At 41.8% G+C, this 22,473-nt stretch overlaps 1 protein-coding gene across 1 annotated transcript in view; it reads right to left on the bottom strand.

Moving 5' to 3' along the window:
• Positions 1 to 17,090, bottom strand: part of LOC124037753 (glypican-1-like) — a 63,901-nt gene extending 46,811 nt beyond the window's left edge. The window contains exon 1 of the mRNA XM_046352766.1: positions 16,475 to 17,090. Within this exon, the coding sequence (XP_046208722.1) occupies positions 16,475 to 16,631 (157 nt within the window). The 5' untranslated portion in view covers positions 16,632 to 17,090. The remainder of the gene's footprint in view (positions 1 to 16,474) is intronic.
• Positions 17,091 to 22,473: the final 5,383 nt, after the last annotated feature.

Below are 22,473 nucleotides of genomic sequence, written 5' to 3'. Positions count from 1 at the left end.
TTATTTTTCTCATCGCCTGTCGCCATCTGAGCGCAACTATGATGTGGGTAACCGTGAACTGCTCGCCATCCGCTTAGCCCTAGGCGAATGGCGACAGTGGTTGGAGGGGGCGACCGTTCCTTTTGTCGTTTGGACAGACCATAAGAACCTTGAGTACATCCGTTCTGCCAAACGACTTAATGCCCGTCAAGCTCGTTGGGCGTTGTTTTTCGCTCGTTTCGAGTTTGTGATTTCTTACCGTCCGGGTAGCAAGAACACCAAGCCTGATGCCTTATCCCGTCTGTTTAGTTCTTCTGTGGCTTCTACTGATCCCGAGGGGATTCTTCCTTATGGGCGTGTTGTCGGGTTAACAGTCTGGGGAATTGAAAGACAGGTTAAGCAAGCACTCACGCACACTGCGTCGCCGCGCGCTTGTCCTAGTAACCTCCTTTTCGTTCCTGTTTCCACTCGTCTGGCTGTTCTTCAGTGGGCTCACTCTGCCAAGTTAGCTGGTCATCCCGGTGTTCGAGGCACTCTTGCGTCTATTCGCCAGCGCTTTTGGTGGCCGACTCAGGAGCGTGACACGCGCCGTTTCGTGGCTGCTTGTTCGGACTGCGCGCAGACTAAGTCGGGTAACTCTCCTCCTGCCGGTCGTCTCAGACCGCTCCCCATTCCTTCTCGACCATGGTCTCACATTGCCTTAGACTTCATTACCAGTCTGCCTTTGTCTGCGGGGAAGACTGTGATTCTGACGGTTGTCGATAGGTTCTCTAAGGCGGCACATTTCATTCCCTCGCTAAACTTCCTTCCGCTAAGGAGACGGCACAAATCATTATTGAGAATGTATTCAGAATTCATGGCCTCCCGTTAGACGCCGTTTCAGACAGAGGCCCGCAATTCACGTCACAGTTTTGGAGGGAGTTCTGTCGTTTGATTGGTGCGTCCGTCAGTCTCTCTTCCGGGTTTCATCCCCAGTCTAACGGTCAAGCAGAGAGGGCCAATCAGACGATTGGTCGCATACTACGCAGCCTTTCTTTCAGAAACCCTGCGTCTTGGGCAGAACAGCTCCCTGGGCAAAATACGCTCACAATTCGCTTCCTTCGTCTGCTACCGGGTTATCTCCGTTTCAGAGTAGTCTGGGTTACCAGCCTCCTCTGTTCTCATCCCAGCTTGCCGAGTCCAGCGTTCCCTCCGCTCAAGCGTTTGTCCAACGTTGTGAGCGCACCTGGAGGAGGGTGAGGTCTGCACTTTGCCGTTACAGGGCACAGACGGTGAGAGCCGCCAATAAACGCAGGATTAAGAGTCCAAGGTATTGTTGCGGCCAGAGAGTGTGGCTTTCCACTCGCAACCTTCCTCTTACGACAGCTTCTCGTAAGTTGACTCCGCGGTTCATTGGTCCGTTCCGTGTCTCCCAGGTCGTCAATCCTGTCGCTGTGCGACTGCTTCTTCCGCGACATCTTCGTCGCGTCCATCCTGTCTTCCATGTCTCCTGTGTTAAGCCCTTTCTTCGCACCCCCGTTCGTCTTCCCTCCCCCCTCCCGTCCTTGTCGAGAGCGCACCTATTTACAAGGTACATAAGATCATGGACATGCGTTCTCGGGACGGGGTCACCAATACTTAGTGGATTGGGAGGGTTACGGTCCTGAGGAGAGGAGTTGGGTTCCATCTCGGGACGTGCTGGACCGTTCACTCATCGATGATTTCCTCCGTTGCCGCCAGGATTCCTCCTCGAGTGCGCCAGGAGGCGCTCGGTGAGTGGGGGGTACTGTCATGTTTGTCATTTATTATCATGTCTTGTCCCTGTGCTCCCCATTCTATTCGTTTCCCTCTGCTGGTCTTATTTGGTTCTTTCCCTCCTTCTATCCCTCTCTCTCCCCCTCCCTCTCTCACTCTCTCGCTCTCTCTTCTCTCTATCGTTCCGTTCCTGCTCCCAGCTGTTCCTATTCCCCTAATCATCATTTAGTCTTCCCACACCTGTTCCCGATCCTTTCCCCTGATTAGAGTCCCTATTTATTCCTTTGTGTTCCGTTCCTGTCCCGTCGGTTCCTTGTTTAGTATTCACCATGCTGTGATTGCGTTTCGCCCTGTCCTGTCGTGTTTTTGCTGTGATTGTGTATCGCCCTGTCCTGTCGTGTTTTTTTGCCTTCATCAGATGCTGCGTGTGAGCAGGTGTCTCTGTCAACTACGGCCTGCGCCTACCCGAAGCGACCTGCAGTCTGTGGCCGCTTCTCCAGTTATTCCCCTCTACAGACTAGAGGATTTCTGTTATTCCCTGTTTGGACTTAAATAAACTCTGTTTCTGTTAAGTCGCTTTTGGGTCCTCTTTCACCTGCATGACAGAAGTGGTTATGAGAAGAGAAAAAATTGATGAGTAAGAAGTATTAAATTGAGTGACTGAAAGTAGCAGGTATTAAATATCATAACACACACTGGCACATGCTTGTCTCAGCAAAACAGCTCTTGCTGAAGTTGCATGAACTAGCCGACCAGCCAGACTTGAATATACACTCTGGAAAATATTTCTACTGAAACATGGATAATTATAGGTCTCTCTCAGAATATATCTTTGAGTTCAAACCCAAGACATGTAAATGAGAACTTCCCTTAACCAGCTGTGTTTAGACGCAGATAGAACACTGCTTCGTTTTCAAGGAAGCATTACAAGGAAAATGTATGAGTTATGTGTGTTTGTTTCACTATGTGAAAGTTTGTTTACTCTAAACTATGTTGTTGGGGAAAGAGCCATCCACACAAAGAATTGGGTACTTCAGTATGCTGATGCTAAACCCTGCTCCCTGTGTGGGTTTAAGGTACCACAGGTTCACATGAACAACAGGATTTAACATTTGCCCCATGCCACGTGCCAGACATGGTGTGCAACGCACCTAAAAGAGTCACTGAGATCTGAAGACGGGGCATGGACCAACCCAGGAGTGTCTGAGACAAGCTAATTCTTCCAATATGAACCCTGTAAAGGGATCTAATCAAGTGTATGAAGAGGAGACAGTTAAGCAGTCACTCTTACTGATTACATCTGGGGCTGATGACCTCGTTGTGAGGGGTAAATATAAATGATTCACATTTTTGTTGCAGTGGCGACAACGAGTTGTGGTGCGCGGATACTAAATGAATAGCGAAACACTGTAAAGGCATGACTGTCCTACTGTGTTAACTGTTATGAACAATAAATTACATTCATAGATTTTGCCTGATTTCTGAGCATGGGAGCTGCATGAAATTCTTCATTAAATACTTTTATAGGCTTACAACATTTGCCCTAACTCACCGCCTCTTCAATACAACTGCAAAGGAAAGCATGTGTACTTTATTAAGTCCCTAGCATGAAGCACAGATCATGCGGCTTCATTCATAAAACAGACTAGCACTAATCAAGAGGCCCACATCAAACACTGGCAGATGAACTTGTTTTACATTCATTCGGAGAGCAGATGGATTGTTGGACATGCAGAGACAGTGAAGGAGGAAGAGACAATGACTACGAATAGCATCCAACATTACAGATGAAGAGAGAGGTAGGGATGGAAAGCAGTGGCGGTCAGTGCCGTTCTTTTCATGAGCATGGCCTTATTTCTATTACAGCATATTGGATGACTCTCTTTCATATTCCATTCACCCAGTTCAATGTAAAAGCAAAAGGTTTATTCTATTACATGATACTCAAACTTTACCTAAACCCATCACGAGGTTGCTACAATCTAGCCTATGAATGAAAGTTTACAACGTAGATGCACAAATGTCGAGATAAAATTTGAGATGACAGTGACACATTCAATAGCGCTTTGCACACTCTTGCCTGCATCTAGCTTATCTAGGGTGTAATCATTAGTCCAACAGTTGCAAATGAGAGTTTCTATTGAAACATTTAGGTGTGTTTATCCCCATTTGTTCTGTTTGCTTCTGTTTATGAAACGTTTTTCAACAGAATGGTCGGAATTAATTCACCCATGATCACGCGTAAACACAGTTCACTTTCATAGCAGCCACGTTGTTTTCCTTCTCGCACCTATGCACACTCCTCCTCTCCTTGTCCCTTAGCTTGTGGACTTCAATGCACAACACATCAGCTGTATGTGACCAGGCGGAAAAAAAAACATTCCAAGCTTAACCACTACACACAGCCTACATCCGTTGTCACCATATTAGCTAAAGTAACGCCATAGTCAGCATAGCTAGTAGAACTAACACGTTAGTAAACCCGCTACAATCATGAAGTAAAGTTAGTGTACATTCAGTAAGCAGTTACAATGGCAGGCCCCAGTGGCAATAAATTATTAATACCAAAAGCTTACCTTGATTTGGAAGAGTTCCAGTGTTGTGTTGGATAGTCATAGCCAGCTAGCTAGCATAGCAAGAAAATGTCTGATTTTAAATGTGTTATCACTGCACAACAAATTTCAAATGGGAATACAATGTCAGATGTTTTGTATTTATACAACAACTTAATGTGCTATCACAGTGCTTCATCCAATAGCACAACCTGGATTGTAGTTGAGATCACAATAAAAGTACATAGTTCAAGTGAGATTCCGCACAGATACTTATATTTGTAAGATAACTTTAGGCTATTTACTGTATTACAAAAGGCATATTAAATTGTGTTAGATTGACAACGCAACCAAATTTCAACATTTAAAGGAGATCTACTGTATCTAATGCTTGGATGGTTTCAACTAAGCCACTAGCTTAAATAAAGATTAGTTAATTGCCTAGTTAAATAAAGGTGAAATAAATCAAAATAAACAACATTTAAAAATTTAAAATTAACACTATTCTTTAACTTTTATTTTGGGTTTAGTTGGAGACGTGAATCCAACTTAATATCATTTTTGCAATACCGTTGACAAGTTGAATTGTGTTTGGTTGTCAATGCAAACAAATATCAACATTTGAAAGAGATTTATATTTTGTGCCACTGACTTAGGCTGAATTTAATTCCAGTTTGTCTACAAATTAATAATTGATATTCACATCTCTGTCTCAACCAAAAATAAAAGTTAAAGAATATGACAAAATAAAATAAAATATTAAAATGCGCTTTAAATAAAGTTTGATTTGCTTTGGTTCTATTCTTTAACTTAGATTGTTGGTTGAAATAGCGACATTAATCCAACATATTCCTAATAACTTGAAGATTACATTTGACCAAAATTGAAATCCTAGGCCTATATTTTTTAAACAATAGCAGTTGATGACTTTGCAAATGCTATAATATTATAGGCCTAAATAGTATAATTGATGATATATGACGTATAGAGAATGGTTACATTTAATTTGCTCTGTTAAACCTACCGTTTGGAATGACTTTGATAGCAACAGTGAATTTATTCAGTTATTAAGAGATTTCTCAAAAATAACTGTTACAATAGCACACTGGTAGTAGTCAGTGACAAATATCAAAGCTAAGCAGGGCTGCTGGGCTTTGTTAAAACCTTGGATGGGAGACTAAATGGATAGCTGTGGAAAGATCAACTCTCCTGTAGGAGGTACTGGCCAGACTATATAGTTTTTCTGATCGTGGATATAACGTTGAAGCTCTGACATTGTTTCAAAGGTACAAATTCAACATATTTTATATGAGGGTTGGCTATGTTGAAAATTGGTTAACATGATGATAATGATAATTCTGTGGTTTAAATTTCACCCTCAAAACAACACAGTTCACCTTGATGTCTTTTTGCGAATCCAATGTATTTTCCAGGTAGATTTCACGTCGCAACAAATTACGTTGAAACAACGTTGATTCAACCAGTTTGTGCACAGTGGGGAGGATTTGGAGAGGAAAGGAAAAGATAACGAGAGGGTGAGAGTAGCAGGAACAAAGAGAGAGAATGGCCAGAAGAAAGACTACAGGCAACCAAGAGAGGGGAAATGAGGAGGAGACAGGGATGGGATCCAAGAAGAATAAGGAGATAATGGAGATAAGCGATGGGAGGAAAAGAGAGAGGGCTAACTGCAAAGGCTGTCAAGGAGAGCTGGAGATTGTCGTCCTCCGTCCTGCTACCTTTCAAATCTAGATTAGCGTCTCCTCCCACCGGAGGAAGAATTCAAACATCATGAAAAATGTACAGCCAAAGGCTTTTAACAAGCCTGCCCTAAGCCCCTATCAAATACACACACACATCAAATCGCATCACTCCCAGTCCCAAACACACACACCCAACGGCATGCTTAACCCATAAAGTACAATCTACTGTGTAACTCACTAACCTTGGAACCAGAACCAAGAGAATAAAAAAAAAAAAAAAAAAAAAACTGTGCAGCAAATGTCAAATATATACAGTGCCTTCGGAAAGTATTCACACCCCTTGACTTTTTCCACATTTTGTTGTGTTACAAATCAGGATTAAAAATGGATTGAATTGTCATCTTTCTGTCAACGATCTACACAAAATACTCTGTAATGTCAAAGTGTAAGAAAAATTCAAAAAATCTTAAGACATTTATGAAAAACAAAACACTAATATGCTGTATTTTGAATACATACGTAAGTATTCAATACATGTTTGGCAGTGATTACAGCTGTGCGTGTTTCTGGGTAAGTCTCTAAGACAGACTTCCCCTATTGCCGGCCCATGTGTGTGGTTTTATTTGGCCCCCCCAAGTTTTCTGAGCAAAATATATACATATTTTATTTTTATTATCGGACATAAAAGACTGTAAAAAAAAAAAACAGGAAATCAGCTCCAAGTGTTTTTAATTTAAGACATCTGTTCCCAAGTATTCCCACGCATAATAGAGAGACGTGATCATATACAAATGTAAGTAAGCAGTCTACGAATTATTTGTAATTATGTTCCGGCCCCCCAACCATCCGCTCAAGAAAAAAGAAATCCAGTCGTGGCTGAATCTAGTTGATGATCCCTGCTCTAAGAGCTTTGCACACTATCTTTTTTTTTTAATTCTTCAAGCTTTGTCAAGTTGTTTGTTGATCATTGCTAGGCAGCCATAGATTTTCAAGCCGATTTAAGTCAGAACTGTAACCAGGCCACTCAGTAACATTCAATGTCATCTTAGTAAGCAACTCCAGTGTATATTTGGCCTTGTGTTTTAGGTTATTATGCTGCTGAAAGGTGAATTAGTCTCCCAGTGTCTGTTGGAAAGCAGACTGAACCAGGTTTTCCTTGAGGATTTTGCCTATGCTTAGCTCTATTCCATTTATTTTTATCATAAACGAAGTCCCTAGTCCTTGCCGATGACACTCATACCAATAACATGATTCAGCCACCACCATGCTTGAAAATGTGATAAGGGGATGTCAGTGATGTGTTGTGTTGGATTTGCCCCAAACATAACGCTTTATATTCAGGATATAAAGTTAATTTCTTTACAAACAGGATTCATGTTTTGGAATATTTGTTCTGTACAGGCTTCTTTCTTTTCACTCTGTCATTTACACTAGGTTAGTATTGTGGAGTAACTACAATGTTGTTCATCCATCCTCAGTTTTCTCCTATCACAGCCATTAAACTCTGTAACTGTTTTAAAGTCACCATTTGACTCATGGTGAAATGCCTGAGTAGTTTCCCTCCTCTCCGGCAACTGAGTTAGGAAGGACACCTGTATCTTTGTAGTGACTGGGTGTATTGGTGCACCATCCAAAGTGTAATTAATAACTAATTACATTTAGCCTCTTGCAATTATTTAGGCTTACCATAACAAAGGGGTTGTATACTTATTGACTCATTTCAGCTTTTTATTTTTTATTAATTTGTACAAATGTCTAAAAACATATTTCCACGTTGACATTATGGGTTATTGTGTGTAGGCCAGTGACACAAAACCTCAATTTAAATCAATTTTAAATTCAGGCCGTAACACCACAAAATGTTGGAAAAAGTCAAGGGGTGTGAATACTTTCTGAAGGCATTGTAGCACATGTGGTCACTCACTATGGCAGGTGAGCTCAGGTTATAATTCACCTGCATGGGACAGTGCTCTCACAGGCATCCATCCAGCTGGCGAACCAACCGCACGGCACAGATTCTTTTAAAGCAGCGAGAAACAACAACAGTGCGATAAGGTTTTCTATGCGCTGCTGCACAGTGTGAATGGTTGAGTGAGTAGCTGATCTCGGACGGGTGTTCTTCTGCTAGAGACGATGGACAGCATTGATTTCCTCCCTGACACATGAAAGATCCTCCACCAAGGAAACACTACTGTATGTGTGCTGAAAGTGTACACAGACGCTGCTCTAGGACTGCTCACTTCTTTGTTAGGAATGTATCAATGACAGTATCTACACTGAAAAAATAATTACCTCAGCAAAAAAATAAATGTCCTCTCACTGTCAACTGCGTTTATTTTCAGAAAACTTAACCTGCAAATATTTGTATGAACATAACAAGATTCAACAACTGAGACATAAACTGAACAAGTTCCACAGACATGTGGCTAACAGAAATGGAATAATGTGTCCCTGAACAAAGAGGCGGTCAAAATCAAAAGTAACAGTCAGTATCTGGTGTGGCCAGCAGCTGCATTAAGTACTGCAGTGCATCATCTTCTCGTGGACTGTACCAGATTTGACAGTTCTTGTTGTGAGATGTTACCCCACTCTTCCACCAAGGCACCTGCAAGTTCCCAGACATTGCTGGGGGGAATGGCCCTTGCCCTCACCCTCCGATCCAACAGGTCCCAGATGTGCTCAATGGGATTGAGATCCAGGCTCTTCTCTGGCCATGGCAGAACACTGACATTCTTGTCTTGCAGGAAATCCAGTACAGAATGAGTAGTATTGCTGGTGGGTCATGTCGGGATGAGCCTGCAGGAAGGGTACCACATGAGGGAGGAGGATGTCTTCCCTGTAACGCACAGCATTGAGATTGCCTGCAATGACAACAAGCTCAGTCCGATGATGCTGTGACACCGCCAGAGCACAGGCCTCAGTGTAACGCTCATTCCTTCGATGATAAACGCAAATCTGACCATCACCCCTGGTGTGACCACATCGCAACTCGTCAGTGAAGAGCACTTTTTGCCAGTTCTCTCTGGTCCAGCGATGGTGGGTTTGTGCCCATAGGCGACGTTGTTGCCGGTGATGTCTGGTGAGGACATTACAACAGGCCTACAAGCCCTCAGTCCAGCCTCTCTCAGCCTATTGCTGACAGTCTGAGCACTGATGGAGGGATTGTGTATTCCTGGTGTAACTCGGGCAGTTGTTGTTGCCATCCTGTACCTGTCCCGCTGGTGTGATGTTCGGATGTACCGATCCTGTGCAGGTGTTGTTACACATGGTCTGCCACTGCGAGGACGATAAGCTGTCCGTCCTGTAGCACTGTCTTAGATGTCTCACAGTACGGACATTGCAATTTATTGGCCACATCTGCAGTCCTCATGCCTCCTTTCAGATTGCCTAAGGCACGTTCACACAAATGAGCAGGGAACTTAGCATCTTTCTTTTGGTGTTTTCAGAGTCAGTAGAAAGGCCTCTTTAGTGTCCTAAGTTTTCATAACTGTGACCTTAATTGTCTACCATCTGTAAGCTGTTAGTTAGTGTCTGTAAACTGATAGTCTCTTAACGCCCCTTTACAATGAAGATATGTAAAGTTATTTGGATTTTTACTAATTATCTTTGAAAGACATTGTCCTGAAAAAGGGACTTTTCTTTTTTGCTGAGTTTATAAACACAACATGTAAAGTGTTGTTCCCATGTTTAGTGAGATGAAATAAAAGATCTCAGAAATGTTCCATACACACAAAAAGCTTATTTCTCTAAAATGTTTTGCACAAATTTGATTACATCCCTGTTAGTGAGCATTTCTCCTTTGCCAGGATAATCCATCCACATGACAGGTGAGGCATATCAAGAAACTGACTAAACAGCATGATCATTACACAGCTGCACCTTGTGTTGGGGACAATAAAAAGCAATAAAATGTGCAGTAGTCACACAACACAATGCCACAGACATCTCAAGTTTTGAGGGAGCGTGCAATTGGCATGATGACTGCTGAAATGTCCACGAGAGCTGTTGCCAGATGATTGAATGTTCGTTTCTCTACCATAAGCCACCTCCAACATAGTTTTAGAGAATTTGGCAGTACGTACAACCGGCCTCACAACCGCAGACCACGTGTATGGCATTGTGTGGGCAAGCGGTTTGCTGATTTCACATATTGTGAACAGAGTGTCCTATGGTGGCAATGGGGTTATGGTATGGGCAGGTATACACTACAGACAACGAACACAATTGCATTTCATCGCAATTTGAATGCACAAAATTACTGTGACAAGACACTGAGGCCCATTGTGAGGCCCATTTTTTAAAGGTATCTGTGACCAACAGAGGTATATCTGTACCCCCAGTCATGTGAAATTCATAGATTAGGGCCTAAGGAATTTATTTCTGTCACGACTTCCGCCGAAGTTGGTCCCTCGCCTTGTTTGGGCGGTGTTCAGCGGTCGACGTCACCGGTTTTCTAGCCACCACCGATCCACTTTTCATTTTCCATTTGTTTTGTCTTCATTGTACACACCTGGTTTCCATTCCCATAATTATATGTTCCTTATTTAACCCTCTGTGTCCCACATGGTTTTGTGCTTGTTTGTTCATTGTAAGTTGGTCTCATTTGTGAGCTTGATTATGTTCCTTCTTGGAATATTTGTTTTTTTGAGTAAAGTTAAGTTTATTACTCATCTCTGTGTCCTGCGCCTGACTCCGCCTTACCTGCTACACCTTGACGCCTTACAATTTCAATTCACTGATTTCCTTCTATGAACTGTAACTCAGTAAAATCTATGAAATTCTTGCATGTTGCATTTATATTTGTGTTCAGTAAAGCTGTAATCGTAGTGTTATTTCCTAAAAGTGTGAATATAATGCTCTTTCAGATTGTTTTCCTTATAGTATCTTGAATCAGGTTTTGTTATTTTGTTCTGAATAAATGTTATTTCCATGTGAAGTTGAGGAGTGATCCTGTTTAGGTCAGTTTAATGGAACGTTAGAGTTGGGAAAGCCTAGACAACGGGTGTCAAACATCGACCCCAAAATCAGTGGATAAGGGACAATTTTTTGCCAATTTTGACGATTAGGAAATATGATAAATTTTCAGTGCAGCCCTCTGGACCTCGTTGGGGACAAATGTGACTCCCGAGGCAAAATGAGTTTGACACCCCTGGCCTAGACTAAGGCCCTATATTTAAACACTCAATGACAATATCAAACATGTGAAAGGGCACTCACTTTCTTAGTGTACAGACACACAGGGAGAAAAGCAAAACTGCAGACCAAAGGAAAATATCAATGCTCTAGAGGGGAGAGGAGGGTGTGTTAAAGAGAGTGAAACTGTTGACTTTAATAGAGAAGAGTGTGCAAGAGAGTAAAGAGGAGACAAACACAAAGTCAACCACTGGACACATTAGTTTCCATAGATCTTCTACTTATCACTGTAATATTTAGAGTGTTAGGCAACTGAGAAACTCAAAAGACATCCCGAGTGTTGGAGGAGAATGTTTCATTAAGGGTAATTTGCCAAACGAAACCCATTAACATTCAGCACAAGGCGTTCAGCTCTCTCATGTTTATCACAGTGGATGTGAAGGCAGGCAGTGGCTCTGGGAGCATTGTGATGAGTAGTGTGCCATCATGGCACTGACAGAGTACAAGATAACGATCGCCCTGACGAACCCTGTCACTTGCTTCCCCTTCAGATCACTTCCCTCCCAGGCTTCACCCTCAGTGCTAAGCTAATTGGGTGAGGAGGGAAAAACTCTAAATGAAAGGGCTGCGGTCAGGTTTCCCTGTAAATGATTGAAAAACTTTGCTAAATCTCAGTGCATCAATTGACTGTGATGAACACACACAGGGTAGGCCTACAGTGAATACTGATAAGCGGGCGAAGCCAAACAAGAGTAACTGTCAAACCTCAACTGAACCTAGAAGAACAAACGGGTCCTGGCCTGAAGCCAAGCCAGCACCAGTTCATCAGCACGGACAACACAACACTCTTATATTGTTTATTTAACGCTCTGCACATAATACATAGGAGTTGAGGACCAATTAATGGGAACCACAGATATGAGATGATTATGTGTTTATTATTTAATTTCTGTCCAGTAGTTCTTCTCAGTAGCAGTGAAAAGCAGAGCCAGTATATTTCTATGTGGCTCAAGTGAAATGCAGCTTTCATGGTTCCTCGTCAGAGAGAGATTCATTACCCAGCAGAGTTCAGGGGCCTGAGAAACTCCTCTCTTTATCACACCAGTGATTAAGTCTATTGATTTCCGCAGGGAAAAGTGGCTGCTCGGAGTCGAGGCCAGGCTACAAGGCTGATGTTGAGTCTCACTGTGTAGCAGTTGGGGAAGAGGGAACACACGTTGACTTGCTGAACACAGTGCTACTGTAACAAGAATAACTTTCAGATGTCTTCCTCAGTGAATGCAACTGAAGTAGATGAAAGTAAACAATGTAAAGGAACATCTAAAAAATATGTGGGACTGTCCGACCAATTCATTATAATATCAGGGTTATATCTGGAGTCTGATGATTCATCGTGGTCTCTGGGAGGGAAGCAGCAATCTGAAGGCCCACGCTGAAACACTTCCATATTTTATGCAGTTTATTTAAGTGATCATGCCTGAGAAGCTGGTGTTTGGAGGATATATTGGAACGCGTGTTGTTAGGCCCGAGACAAAGTTGATATATCGTGCCAATATATCCTTCAAACAGCAGCTTTTTAAAATTTATTTTACCTTTATTTAACTAGGCAAGTCAGTTAAGAACAAATTCTTATTTTCAATGACGGCCTAGGAACAGTAGGTTAACTGCCTGTTCAGGGGCAGAACGACAGAACGACCTTCTCAGCTCGGGGATTTGAACTTGCAAACTAGCCCAATGCTCTAACCAATAGGCTACCCTGCCGCCCTGAGGACTTTATCACTTTTCTACAATGGGTTACCAACATATTCAAGTAAAGATTGACATATTTTCATTAAAAACATTATTTTGATGAATGTATTCATACTATTTCATCCCTCCACAAGATATAGTCTCGACATAAATCTATGGTTGTTATCCAAGCCAGCTGGTCGTTCATTCTATCGGTTTGGTTATTGAACACAGAGACGTGACCCAGTCGTTCAGTCTTTTTGTTTTGTGTCTAAGGACGCGACTCAATAGTTCATTCCAAATGTTCCATTGCCATATTGGCTGGCAACGTTTTTATCCCGTGCTTGCTAGCTAGCCAACTACGGCTAACTTACAGTCATGTTAAACAGTGAAGACATAAAAACAACGAAGTAGCTGCATTTGTTTAAACTGTTTTCTAGTGACATTTATTTGGATACATCCATAACAATGATCTAATGATGTGCGATTTCAGCTGGCATAGAAAATGTGCTCTCTCGTCAAACACTGTTGTGCAGAGGATCTAGCCAACAACACAACTAACACAATCATTTCAAACTGAAGCTGGAAAGACTTCAAACTAGCTGCACTTTGTTTCATTTGAACCTGTTTTCTATTGATAGAAATTATGCTAATTCATGATTTCGAGTGGTTGTCTTGTCTTATCCCGACATGTTAATTACTATGGGACAGCTGGAGATCAAATTTGAATATTGAAACAATGTTGCAAATGTCGGAGAGAGAGACAGCAAGGTTTATACAAATCTCTGCTGTTGAAAACTAAATGTTAGTCTAAAAGAAATGTGAGATAATGTCTAGATGCTTTTTATAGTAGAGATCACGTTTAGAAATTGCCTGGTTGGGCTGATGAGAGAGTGGATTGCGAAGTCAGATAGAAAATAGGCATTTTAACGTCATAGATTTAGCCTGTGGTAACTTGTGAAATAGACACCAGCTGGAACGTGGTTTTAACCAATCAGCATTCAGGATTAGACCCAACCTTACGTTATACATGTTTTTAGAGTTTGTTTTCACCTCACTGGCACAACACACAATATACCCTAACGCATGTGAGGTATGGAGAAATCTGGACATGGAGTCATGAACCCACTTCCATACAACCTGACGTCTGTCATATGAGTACATGGGTGTGTCCACAGAAAATGAGATGGGCAATCCATGTTCATGAATGAAATACCCTCCCTGGGAGAGGTGTTACATTTCAGTAGGCTTTAAATAATAATTTGTTCTTAAGTTCTTAACTGACTTGCCTAGTTAAATAAAGGTTCAATTTAAAAATATAAAAAAACCTACAACTCAATATGAGGTCTTCTTAATGTTTTTTATACTCAGTGTATAACTTCCACCTGATTGGAGGAAATAAAATCCTTTCTTTGTCAAGGATAACGTAGGAAACTAAAGGGATTACAGTATTGAAGTATCCATTGAACAGTGAACATTGAGGGACCATTGTCAGCTGGGTATTGCTACAGTCATCACGGATGTAATAAATACATAGATCAGGTCAAAATGACATACGGCAACCTTAAATTACATTTTGCACAACATAGATCAGTATCTACAGAACATATTTGCTTTTTATCAAGTCCACGGTCACATACAGGAAAGTAGGGTGTAAAAAAATATCGATATAGAAGATATAAAGTATCTTTTATCTTGGAAGTTATGAAAAACTACAATCTTTATCCAATCCTGAGCTGCAACCAATGCTTTGTTTTTCAGATAAAAAAAAAGACAGACCTTGTATGATTCTCCCTGGGAATATTCAATGTTTTCCCCTTGCTTTAACAATATCATCTATGAGACTGAATGAAGTGACCTTCAAATTCCCTGCAGAGCCCACTGGCAATCCCCCTACTACCTTAGCTCTGTGTACATAATCCACAGCCAACAGGAGACTCAGAAACCTATTACAACTCCGCAATAATGCAAAGGTGTGTGTGTGTGTGTGTGTGTGTGTGTGTGTGTGTGTGTGTGTGTGTGTGTGTGTGTGTGTGTGTGTGTGTGTGTGTGTGTGTGTGTGTGTGTGTGTGTGTGTGTGTGTGTGTGTGTGTGTGTGTGTGTGTGTGTGTGTGTGTGTGTGTGTGTGTGTGTGTGTGTGTGTGTGTGTGTGTGTGTGTGTGTGAGTTATGGATAATACAACAAAGAGTCCACTATAAAGGATGGATGCATCAAAGGCTGATATTGGCCACTAATCACTGTGACAGAACATGATGTGTTGCATGGGGAACAGGCTAAAACAGATGCTGGATGAGAAAACTGTTCTTTTGATGCATCATCATCTCCATGGTTGTTTTGATAACCCATCCTGAAATATATATTATATATATACTACTCACTTAATGTCATATTGAATGTCAGAATATAGATACAACATACATTTCAGTAATTTAGCATACTGTGTTCAAGCCATGACATCACACCATGACACTATTCAATATGTGATGACATCATCTTTGCTGATGGACTGTTTGTTCAGATGAGGCAGTTAAGAGGGAGGCCGTGTCTAATAGAGAAGAGCACTGGGAACAGAAGTCCAAAGGTTAAAGGAACAGGCAGGACAATTAAGAGTGTACCTAAATACAATTAGCATACAAATGGATAATAGTAAAACAAATACTGTATTGAATATTGAGCCTGAAATAGAATGTATGTTCTACCATACTTTGCCTCTTAGTTATACCATGCTTTCTTTTATCCACGTGACTAAAAACAAGTGATGCACTCGCAGGTAAAAGGCCACGTGTCAAACTCATTCTACAGAGGGCCGAGCGTCTATGGGTTTTCGCTCATCCCTTGTACTGGATTGATGAATTAAGGTCACTAATTGGTAAAGAACTCCCCTCACCTGGTTGTCTAGGTCTTAATTGAAAAGAAAAAACAAAAACATGCAGGCACTACGCCCTTCATGGAAATGAATTATAAGTGAATTATACCCCTGTAGTAGGCCTACTGATAATGATGTTTTAAAAATATATATCTTTCTGTACACAAAAAGGTGCTATCTAGAACCTAAAATGTTTCTTCGGCTGTCCCCATAGGAGAAACCTTTAAATAACTATTTTTTGGGATCCAGGTATAACCCTTTTGGTTCCAGGTAGAACCTGTTTGGGTTCCATTTAGAACCAATTTTGCATAGGGTTCTACGTGGAAACCAAAAGGATTCTACCTGGAACCCAAAAGGGTTCTACCTGGAACCCAAAAGGGTTCTACCTGGAACCCAAAAGGGTTATCTTATGGGGACAGCCATATAACCCTTTTGGAAACCTTTTTTAATAGTGTACCACATCTAAAAGTCATACATTGATATCAGGCCCTGGCCTATGTGAAGACACCAGAGCACTTCGGGAAGCTCTTTTCAAATGTAGTTGCAACTTCGGGGCTTCATCAAGTTAGCTGCACATGGAGATTGTGCCAGTAGGCTGTCCGTAGATACAGAAGCCTACCACAGCCGACCACTCACCTACTTATTGCCCTCAATCGTGTCTTATGCTCATAATTTCAATATTTTACACTGGAAACCAAAATTATAACATTTTATATAATTATTTAATTAAACATTTGCTTGAAAAATATAATAGTATGTCTAGAAAATGTGCCGTTACTTACCAGATATCTCTGTCTGTGGCACCCCGTTGAGAGTGAAGCCTTTACCGCTGTAGAACTGTCGGACATCCGAACAGCTCCGGGCTTTACTGCTCGCATTGTCCGCCGACAATGGGATAGCAGATAGACAAAGGAATAGGAGAGCCTGGAGAAAATCCATACTGACAACCAAATAGTAAGGTGTAGATCAAAGAGAACGAGTCTTGGCAATTAAAAATAAGTCCTACAAAGCGTCGTATGACATTCAACCGGTAGATAAAGCCTCCCTTGGCGGTGTATCTCGCTTTGGCGCGGAGGATACAGCTGGAAACACCAGCTGAGCAATCTGTCAGCGCTCCCCGGAGTCCTGTGACGACGCTGTGACTGTCAAGATGAGCAAGTCCTCGCAGTGATGAGTCTACTAGGCAGAACGGCTCTAAAAAAAACGAAAACTAGTTACTGTAATACGTGTTATCAACATCCACCAATAAACCGAATAAAGGCTCTGCTACTGTCAGTGAAGAGGCACAGTAGTCTTTGATGAAACTGTAAGGAACAGGTGAACTCTACAAATATCGGAGGTGTGTAAGGGAGAATAGCCCGAGTGTTGTGAGCTGAGCACGTAGCACAGCCAGTATAGGATTGGAATCGCGCTGGGATACTCACGCGGAGCTGCTGTTTTGGTGCCGCCCCGCGGAGAACAGAGGATGCCACCACCTGCAGGTCAGTGCGCTTATGTTTTCTTTTTTTCCCCCTTTGTTTGTTGTTGTTGTTGTTTTTTAAAGACATTTTTATTCATAATACAAAATCAACAACTTCGAATGTGCAGCGCTTTAATATTACGATGTATCTTTCTTCCAGAGCCAATAAAAACCTATTTATTTGGTGAAAAATAAGTGTATAATTCTAGAAAAATCCCTCGAGATTTCGCGTTATGGAGATGAGCTCAAATGCATTCACTGTTGGCTCTTGAAAGTCCACACCATCTCTAGGCTACTGGATGGGATAAAGATGTAGGCTCTTTATTTGTATACCCTGCAGTATAACTTTCATACAAAGCAGGAAATGTAAAACTTGTAGCGTATTTGAGGTTTAAAAAGGCCTCTGAAGTTTGTCATTTTCACTTTATAATTTCAGACTTTCCCTTACAAAAAATTGTATCAACCCCTACAAAAATGTCCATTCATTATAACCCACATAGTAATTCAGATGTACTGTTGCAGCAGAATTATTTTCCTGTTGTAGCAAACTGTCTCAAATCTAGATATGTACCATGACCACAATAGGACAATACTTTCTGTTCATCTGTTTGAGTTCCGTGCATAATACATTTTTTACCCACACGTGTCCATAAAACATAATGACAAAACTCACATAATTGCACCGAACGAAGTGTCTTCATTCATTCTCTACACACATTCCCATTGACATAGGTCTACTGTACTGTACACACTCATTTCCAAGCATATAATCCGATTGTCAGCCGTATCTCCCTGCATGGCACAACGATGGGTACAGAAGCCTGAGAGGTGGGAGTTGGTGGGTGGGAGGTCCGACCAGCCACTAAACTGTATGTGTGAAATGACAGTGTAACTACATGTACAGGGGACACATCTCGTCTCTCTCTAACCACACTGTAATCCCTGTTACAGTGTAGCCTGCCAGGGTCTGTACTGGATTAACATGGGGTTGTCGTGAATTGGGACACAGCCCTCTGTGTGTGTGTGTGTGTGTGTGTGTGTGTGTGTGTGTGTGTGTGTGTGTGTGTGTGTGTGTGTGTGTGTGTGTGTGTGTGTGTGTGTGTGTGTGTGTGTGTGTGTGTGTGTGTGTGTGTGTGTGTGTGTGTGTGTGTGTGTGTGTGTGTGTGTGTGTGTGTGCGCGTGCGTGTGTGCGTGTGTGCGTGTGTGTGTGATTACGTGTATAGTCTGTGTGCATGTGTGATAGAAGTGCAAAATCTATTCCTTAGGCCAACCTGGACTCAGGGAGAGATGTAACATAGTAAATGTAAATCCTGGACACTCCAATTAGTATGATGTATTACGTTTCTTATGGTATGTATTAATTTGTGGATGTCCAGGTTAGGGTTAGGCTTAGCTAACATGCTAAGTAGTTGCAAAGTAGTTCAAAAGTGTTAAGGTGTTGCAAATGTCTAATTAGCAAAAATGATAAATCTGTCCAGGATGAGATTCAAATGTGCAACCTTTTGGTTGCTTGACGTTTGCATTTAATTCCCACCTATCCTTCCCGACCAACAACCTTCATTTCCTTTTTGCCTTAAAGTAGCCTTCTGTCTTTTATATAACCATATCAAACGTAACATACCTTACTAATTTCAGTGTCCCGGACAGTGTTACGTCTAGCTAGTCTAATACTCTGTTACGCCCATCCAGGCTACATAGCCCTACAAAGCGAGACAGTTAGAAGACAGAAAGGGCAAGGCACTGATATTTGTCAGTGAAAGGCTCTTGGCAGAGTTCCCTCCCTCTCTCTGTCTCTCTCTCTCTGACTGAGAGTGGCAGCCACATTTTGAGTGTACCCATGCCAGGAGGTTGTTACTAGTTACTACAGCCACAAAATTAAAATAGTAAAAATTGTAAAATTTCATGATAACAAACATTTGCTTTTTGGTCTAATTCAGGCTCAGTGTTAGGCATAAGGTTAGCAGTGTGTTTAAGGTTACGGTTAAGGTAAGATTTAAAATCATATTTTAAGAAGATAAATTATATAAATAAGCAAGGTTTAGCCCTAATCATGACTTTGTGCCTGTGGTAACTACTGACGAACATGCCAGGAAGTAAAAGCAGGAAGTGTACCCTTCAATCTGCGCTGTGATTTGTTGAGTCAAATTAACTGACATTACAAAAAATATATCGAAATATATTTTAGATTTGATATTCTTCAAAGTAGCCACCTTTTCCCTAGATGACAGCTTTGCACACTTTTGGTATTCTCTCAACCTGCTTCACCTGGAATGCTTTTCCAACAGTCTTGAGGGAGTTCCCACATATGTTGAGCACTTTTGTTTGCTTTTCCTTCACTCTGCGGTCCAGCTAATTCAAACCATCTCAACTGGGTTGAGGTTGGGTGATTGTGGAGGCCAGGACTCCATCACTCTCCTTCTTGGTCAAATAGCCATTACACAGCCTGTAGGTGTGTTGGGTCATTGTCCTGTTGAAAAACAGATGATAATCCCACTAAGCGCAAACCAGATGGGATAGCGTATCGCTGCAGAATGCTGTGGTGGCCATGCTGGTTAAGTGTGCCGTGGAATTCTAAAGTAATCACTGACAGTGTCCCCAGCAAAGCACCCCCACGCCATCTCACCTCCTCCTCATTGCAGCAATTTGACCATGAAGGCCTGATTCACGCAGTCTCCTCTGAACAGTTGATGTTGAGATGTGTCTTTTACTTGAACTCTGTGAAGCATTTATTTGGGCTGCAATTTCTGAGGCTGGTGACTATAATGAACTTATCCTCTGAGCAGAGGTAACTCTGGGTCTTCTTTTCCTGTCGTGGCCCTCGTGAGAGCCAGTTTCATAATACCGCTTGATGGTTTTTGGGACTGTGCTTGAAGAAAAGTTCAAACTTCTTTATTAAATGTTATGTATTGACTGATCTTCATGTCTTAAACTAATGATGGACTGTCGTTTCTCTTTGCTTATTTGAGTTGTTCTTGCCATAATATGGACTTGGTATCTTACCAAATAGGGATATCTTCTGTATACCACCCTTACCTTGTCACAACACAACTGATTGGCTCAAACATATTAAGGAAAGGAATTCCACAAATTAACTTTTAACAAGGCACATTGTTAATTGAAATGCATTCCAGGTGACTACCTCATTTTTTAAAACCATTATTTAACCAGGCAAGTCAGTTAAGAACAAATTCTTATTTTCAATGACCAACAGATTTGTACCTTGTCAGCTCGGAGGTTTGAACTTTCAACCTTCCGGTTACTAGTCCAACGCTCCACCACTAGGCTATCCTGCCGCCCCATGAAGCTGGTTGAGAGAATGCCAAGAATGTGCAAAGCTGTCATCAAGGCAAAGGGTGGCAACTTTGCAGAATCTCAAATATAATATATATTTTGATTTGTTTAACACTTTTTTGGTTACTGCATGATTCCATATGTGTTATTTCATAGTTTTGATGTCTTCACTATTATTCTACAATGTAAAAAATACTAAAAATAAAGAAAAACCCTGGAATGAGTTTGTGTGTCCAAACTTTTGACTGGTACTGTATATTCTATTGCATGAACCACATCAGTTTGCATCTTTTGAATGAACATCATACATTTTCATGGCAATCCAGCATCAGTTGAAATAACATTCCAAAATACCATAGAAATTATTGCATCACAATACTAGGCAGCCATTGCGAGTCTACCCATACGTTTACCAGTCAAATTGAGAGGGTTAGAGCTTCCAAGCCTGTTTGTATTCATTCTGTTTCTATGGATTGATAAATAGGATGAAAGTGGAATTGTCGGATGTGGCATGCCTTGCAGACTATAATGGATTACAAAGGGAAAAGCCCAGTGGCACATAACTCCCAAACAAGCTGAATGCCTTTTATGCTCGCATCAAGGAAAACAACACAGTCCTGCTTGAAAGCACCTGTTGTTCCAGATGACTGTGTGATCTTGCTCTCTGTGGCCGATGTGAATAAAACTTCTAAACAGGTTAACACTTGCAAAGACTCCGGGCCAGACGGAATACCAGGGCGCGTTCTCAGAGCATGTGCAGACCAGCTGGCAAGTGTCTTCCAAAGCTCAACACCAAGCACCCTGGGACTGAACACCTCCCTCTGCAACTGGATCCTGGACTTCCTGATGGGTCGACCCCAGGTGATGTTGGTCGACAACAACACCTCAGCCATGCTGACTCTCAACACGGGGGCCCCTCAGGGGTGCATGCTTAGTCCCATCCTGTACACTATACAGTGAGTATACCAAACATTAAGAGCCCCCCCCCTCCCCCTTTTGCCCTAAGAACAGCCTGAGTTTGTTGGGGCATGGACTCGAAAGCGCTCAACGGGGATGCTGGCCCATGTTGACTCCAATACTTCCCACAGTTGTGCCAAGTTTGCTGGATGTCCTTTGGGTAGTGGACCATTCTTGATACACACGGGAAACTGTAGAGTGTGAAAAATCCAGTAGCGATGCAGTTCTTGACACAAACCGTTGTGCCTGGCACCTTGTGGCACATGTACACAATCATTGTCTCAATTGTCTCAAGGCTTAAAAATCATCCTTTAACCTGTCTCCTGACCTTCATCTACACTACACTGATTGAAGTGGATTTAATAAGTGGCATCAATAAAGGATCATAGCTTTCACCTGCGTACACTTGGTCAGTCTATGTCATAGAAAGTGCAGGTGTTCTTAATGTTTTGTATTCTCGGTTTATATACACACTATACACACACTCACTCACACACACACTGACACTCTCATGCAAAACCCATACACCTTCACATACACTACATACGCCCACAACACACACACACATACCGACACAACACATACACACACACACACACACATGCACATACACACACACACACTTTTACACTTATAATTTGCTTTTGCTACTCTGTTCTTTATTTTACTCACATTATTATCTATCGTGATCCCTAGTCACTTTACCCTGCCCCTGCACATTGATCTGGTACTGGCATTCCCTGTATGTAATGTTTTTTTTACTCTGCATGGTTGGGAAGGGCTAGTAAGTAATCATTTCACACTAAAGTCTACACCCGTTGTATTCGGTGCATGTGACACATACAATTACATTTTTTTTATTTGATTTTGATCAGCCCCATAGTCTCATTTCTGAGCTTAATGGAGCAGAATAGTCCAATCACTGCACATGCCTCACATGCATGGATCCATTCATTTCTGCTGCATAACACCAAAAGTTGTTTTTCTCTGTTGTCAGCTTCTATTCATGATGCAATTCAAGTTTGTTTAAATGATCACGAGAAACATCCTTCCCACTGGAAACAGACGTCATAT

This window comes from Oncorhynchus gorbuscha, linkage group LG06 (genome assembly GCF_021184085.1).
Source record: "Oncorhynchus gorbuscha isolate QuinsamMale2020 ecotype Even-year linkage group LG06, OgorEven_v1.0, whole genome shotgun sequence".
NCBI classification, from domain to species: Eukaryota; Metazoa; Chordata; class Actinopteri; order Salmoniformes; family Salmonidae; genus Oncorhynchus; species Oncorhynchus gorbuscha.
The sequence above is the reverse complement of the archived record's forward strand: the minus strand, read 5'-3'. Positions and strand labels throughout refer to the sequence as shown.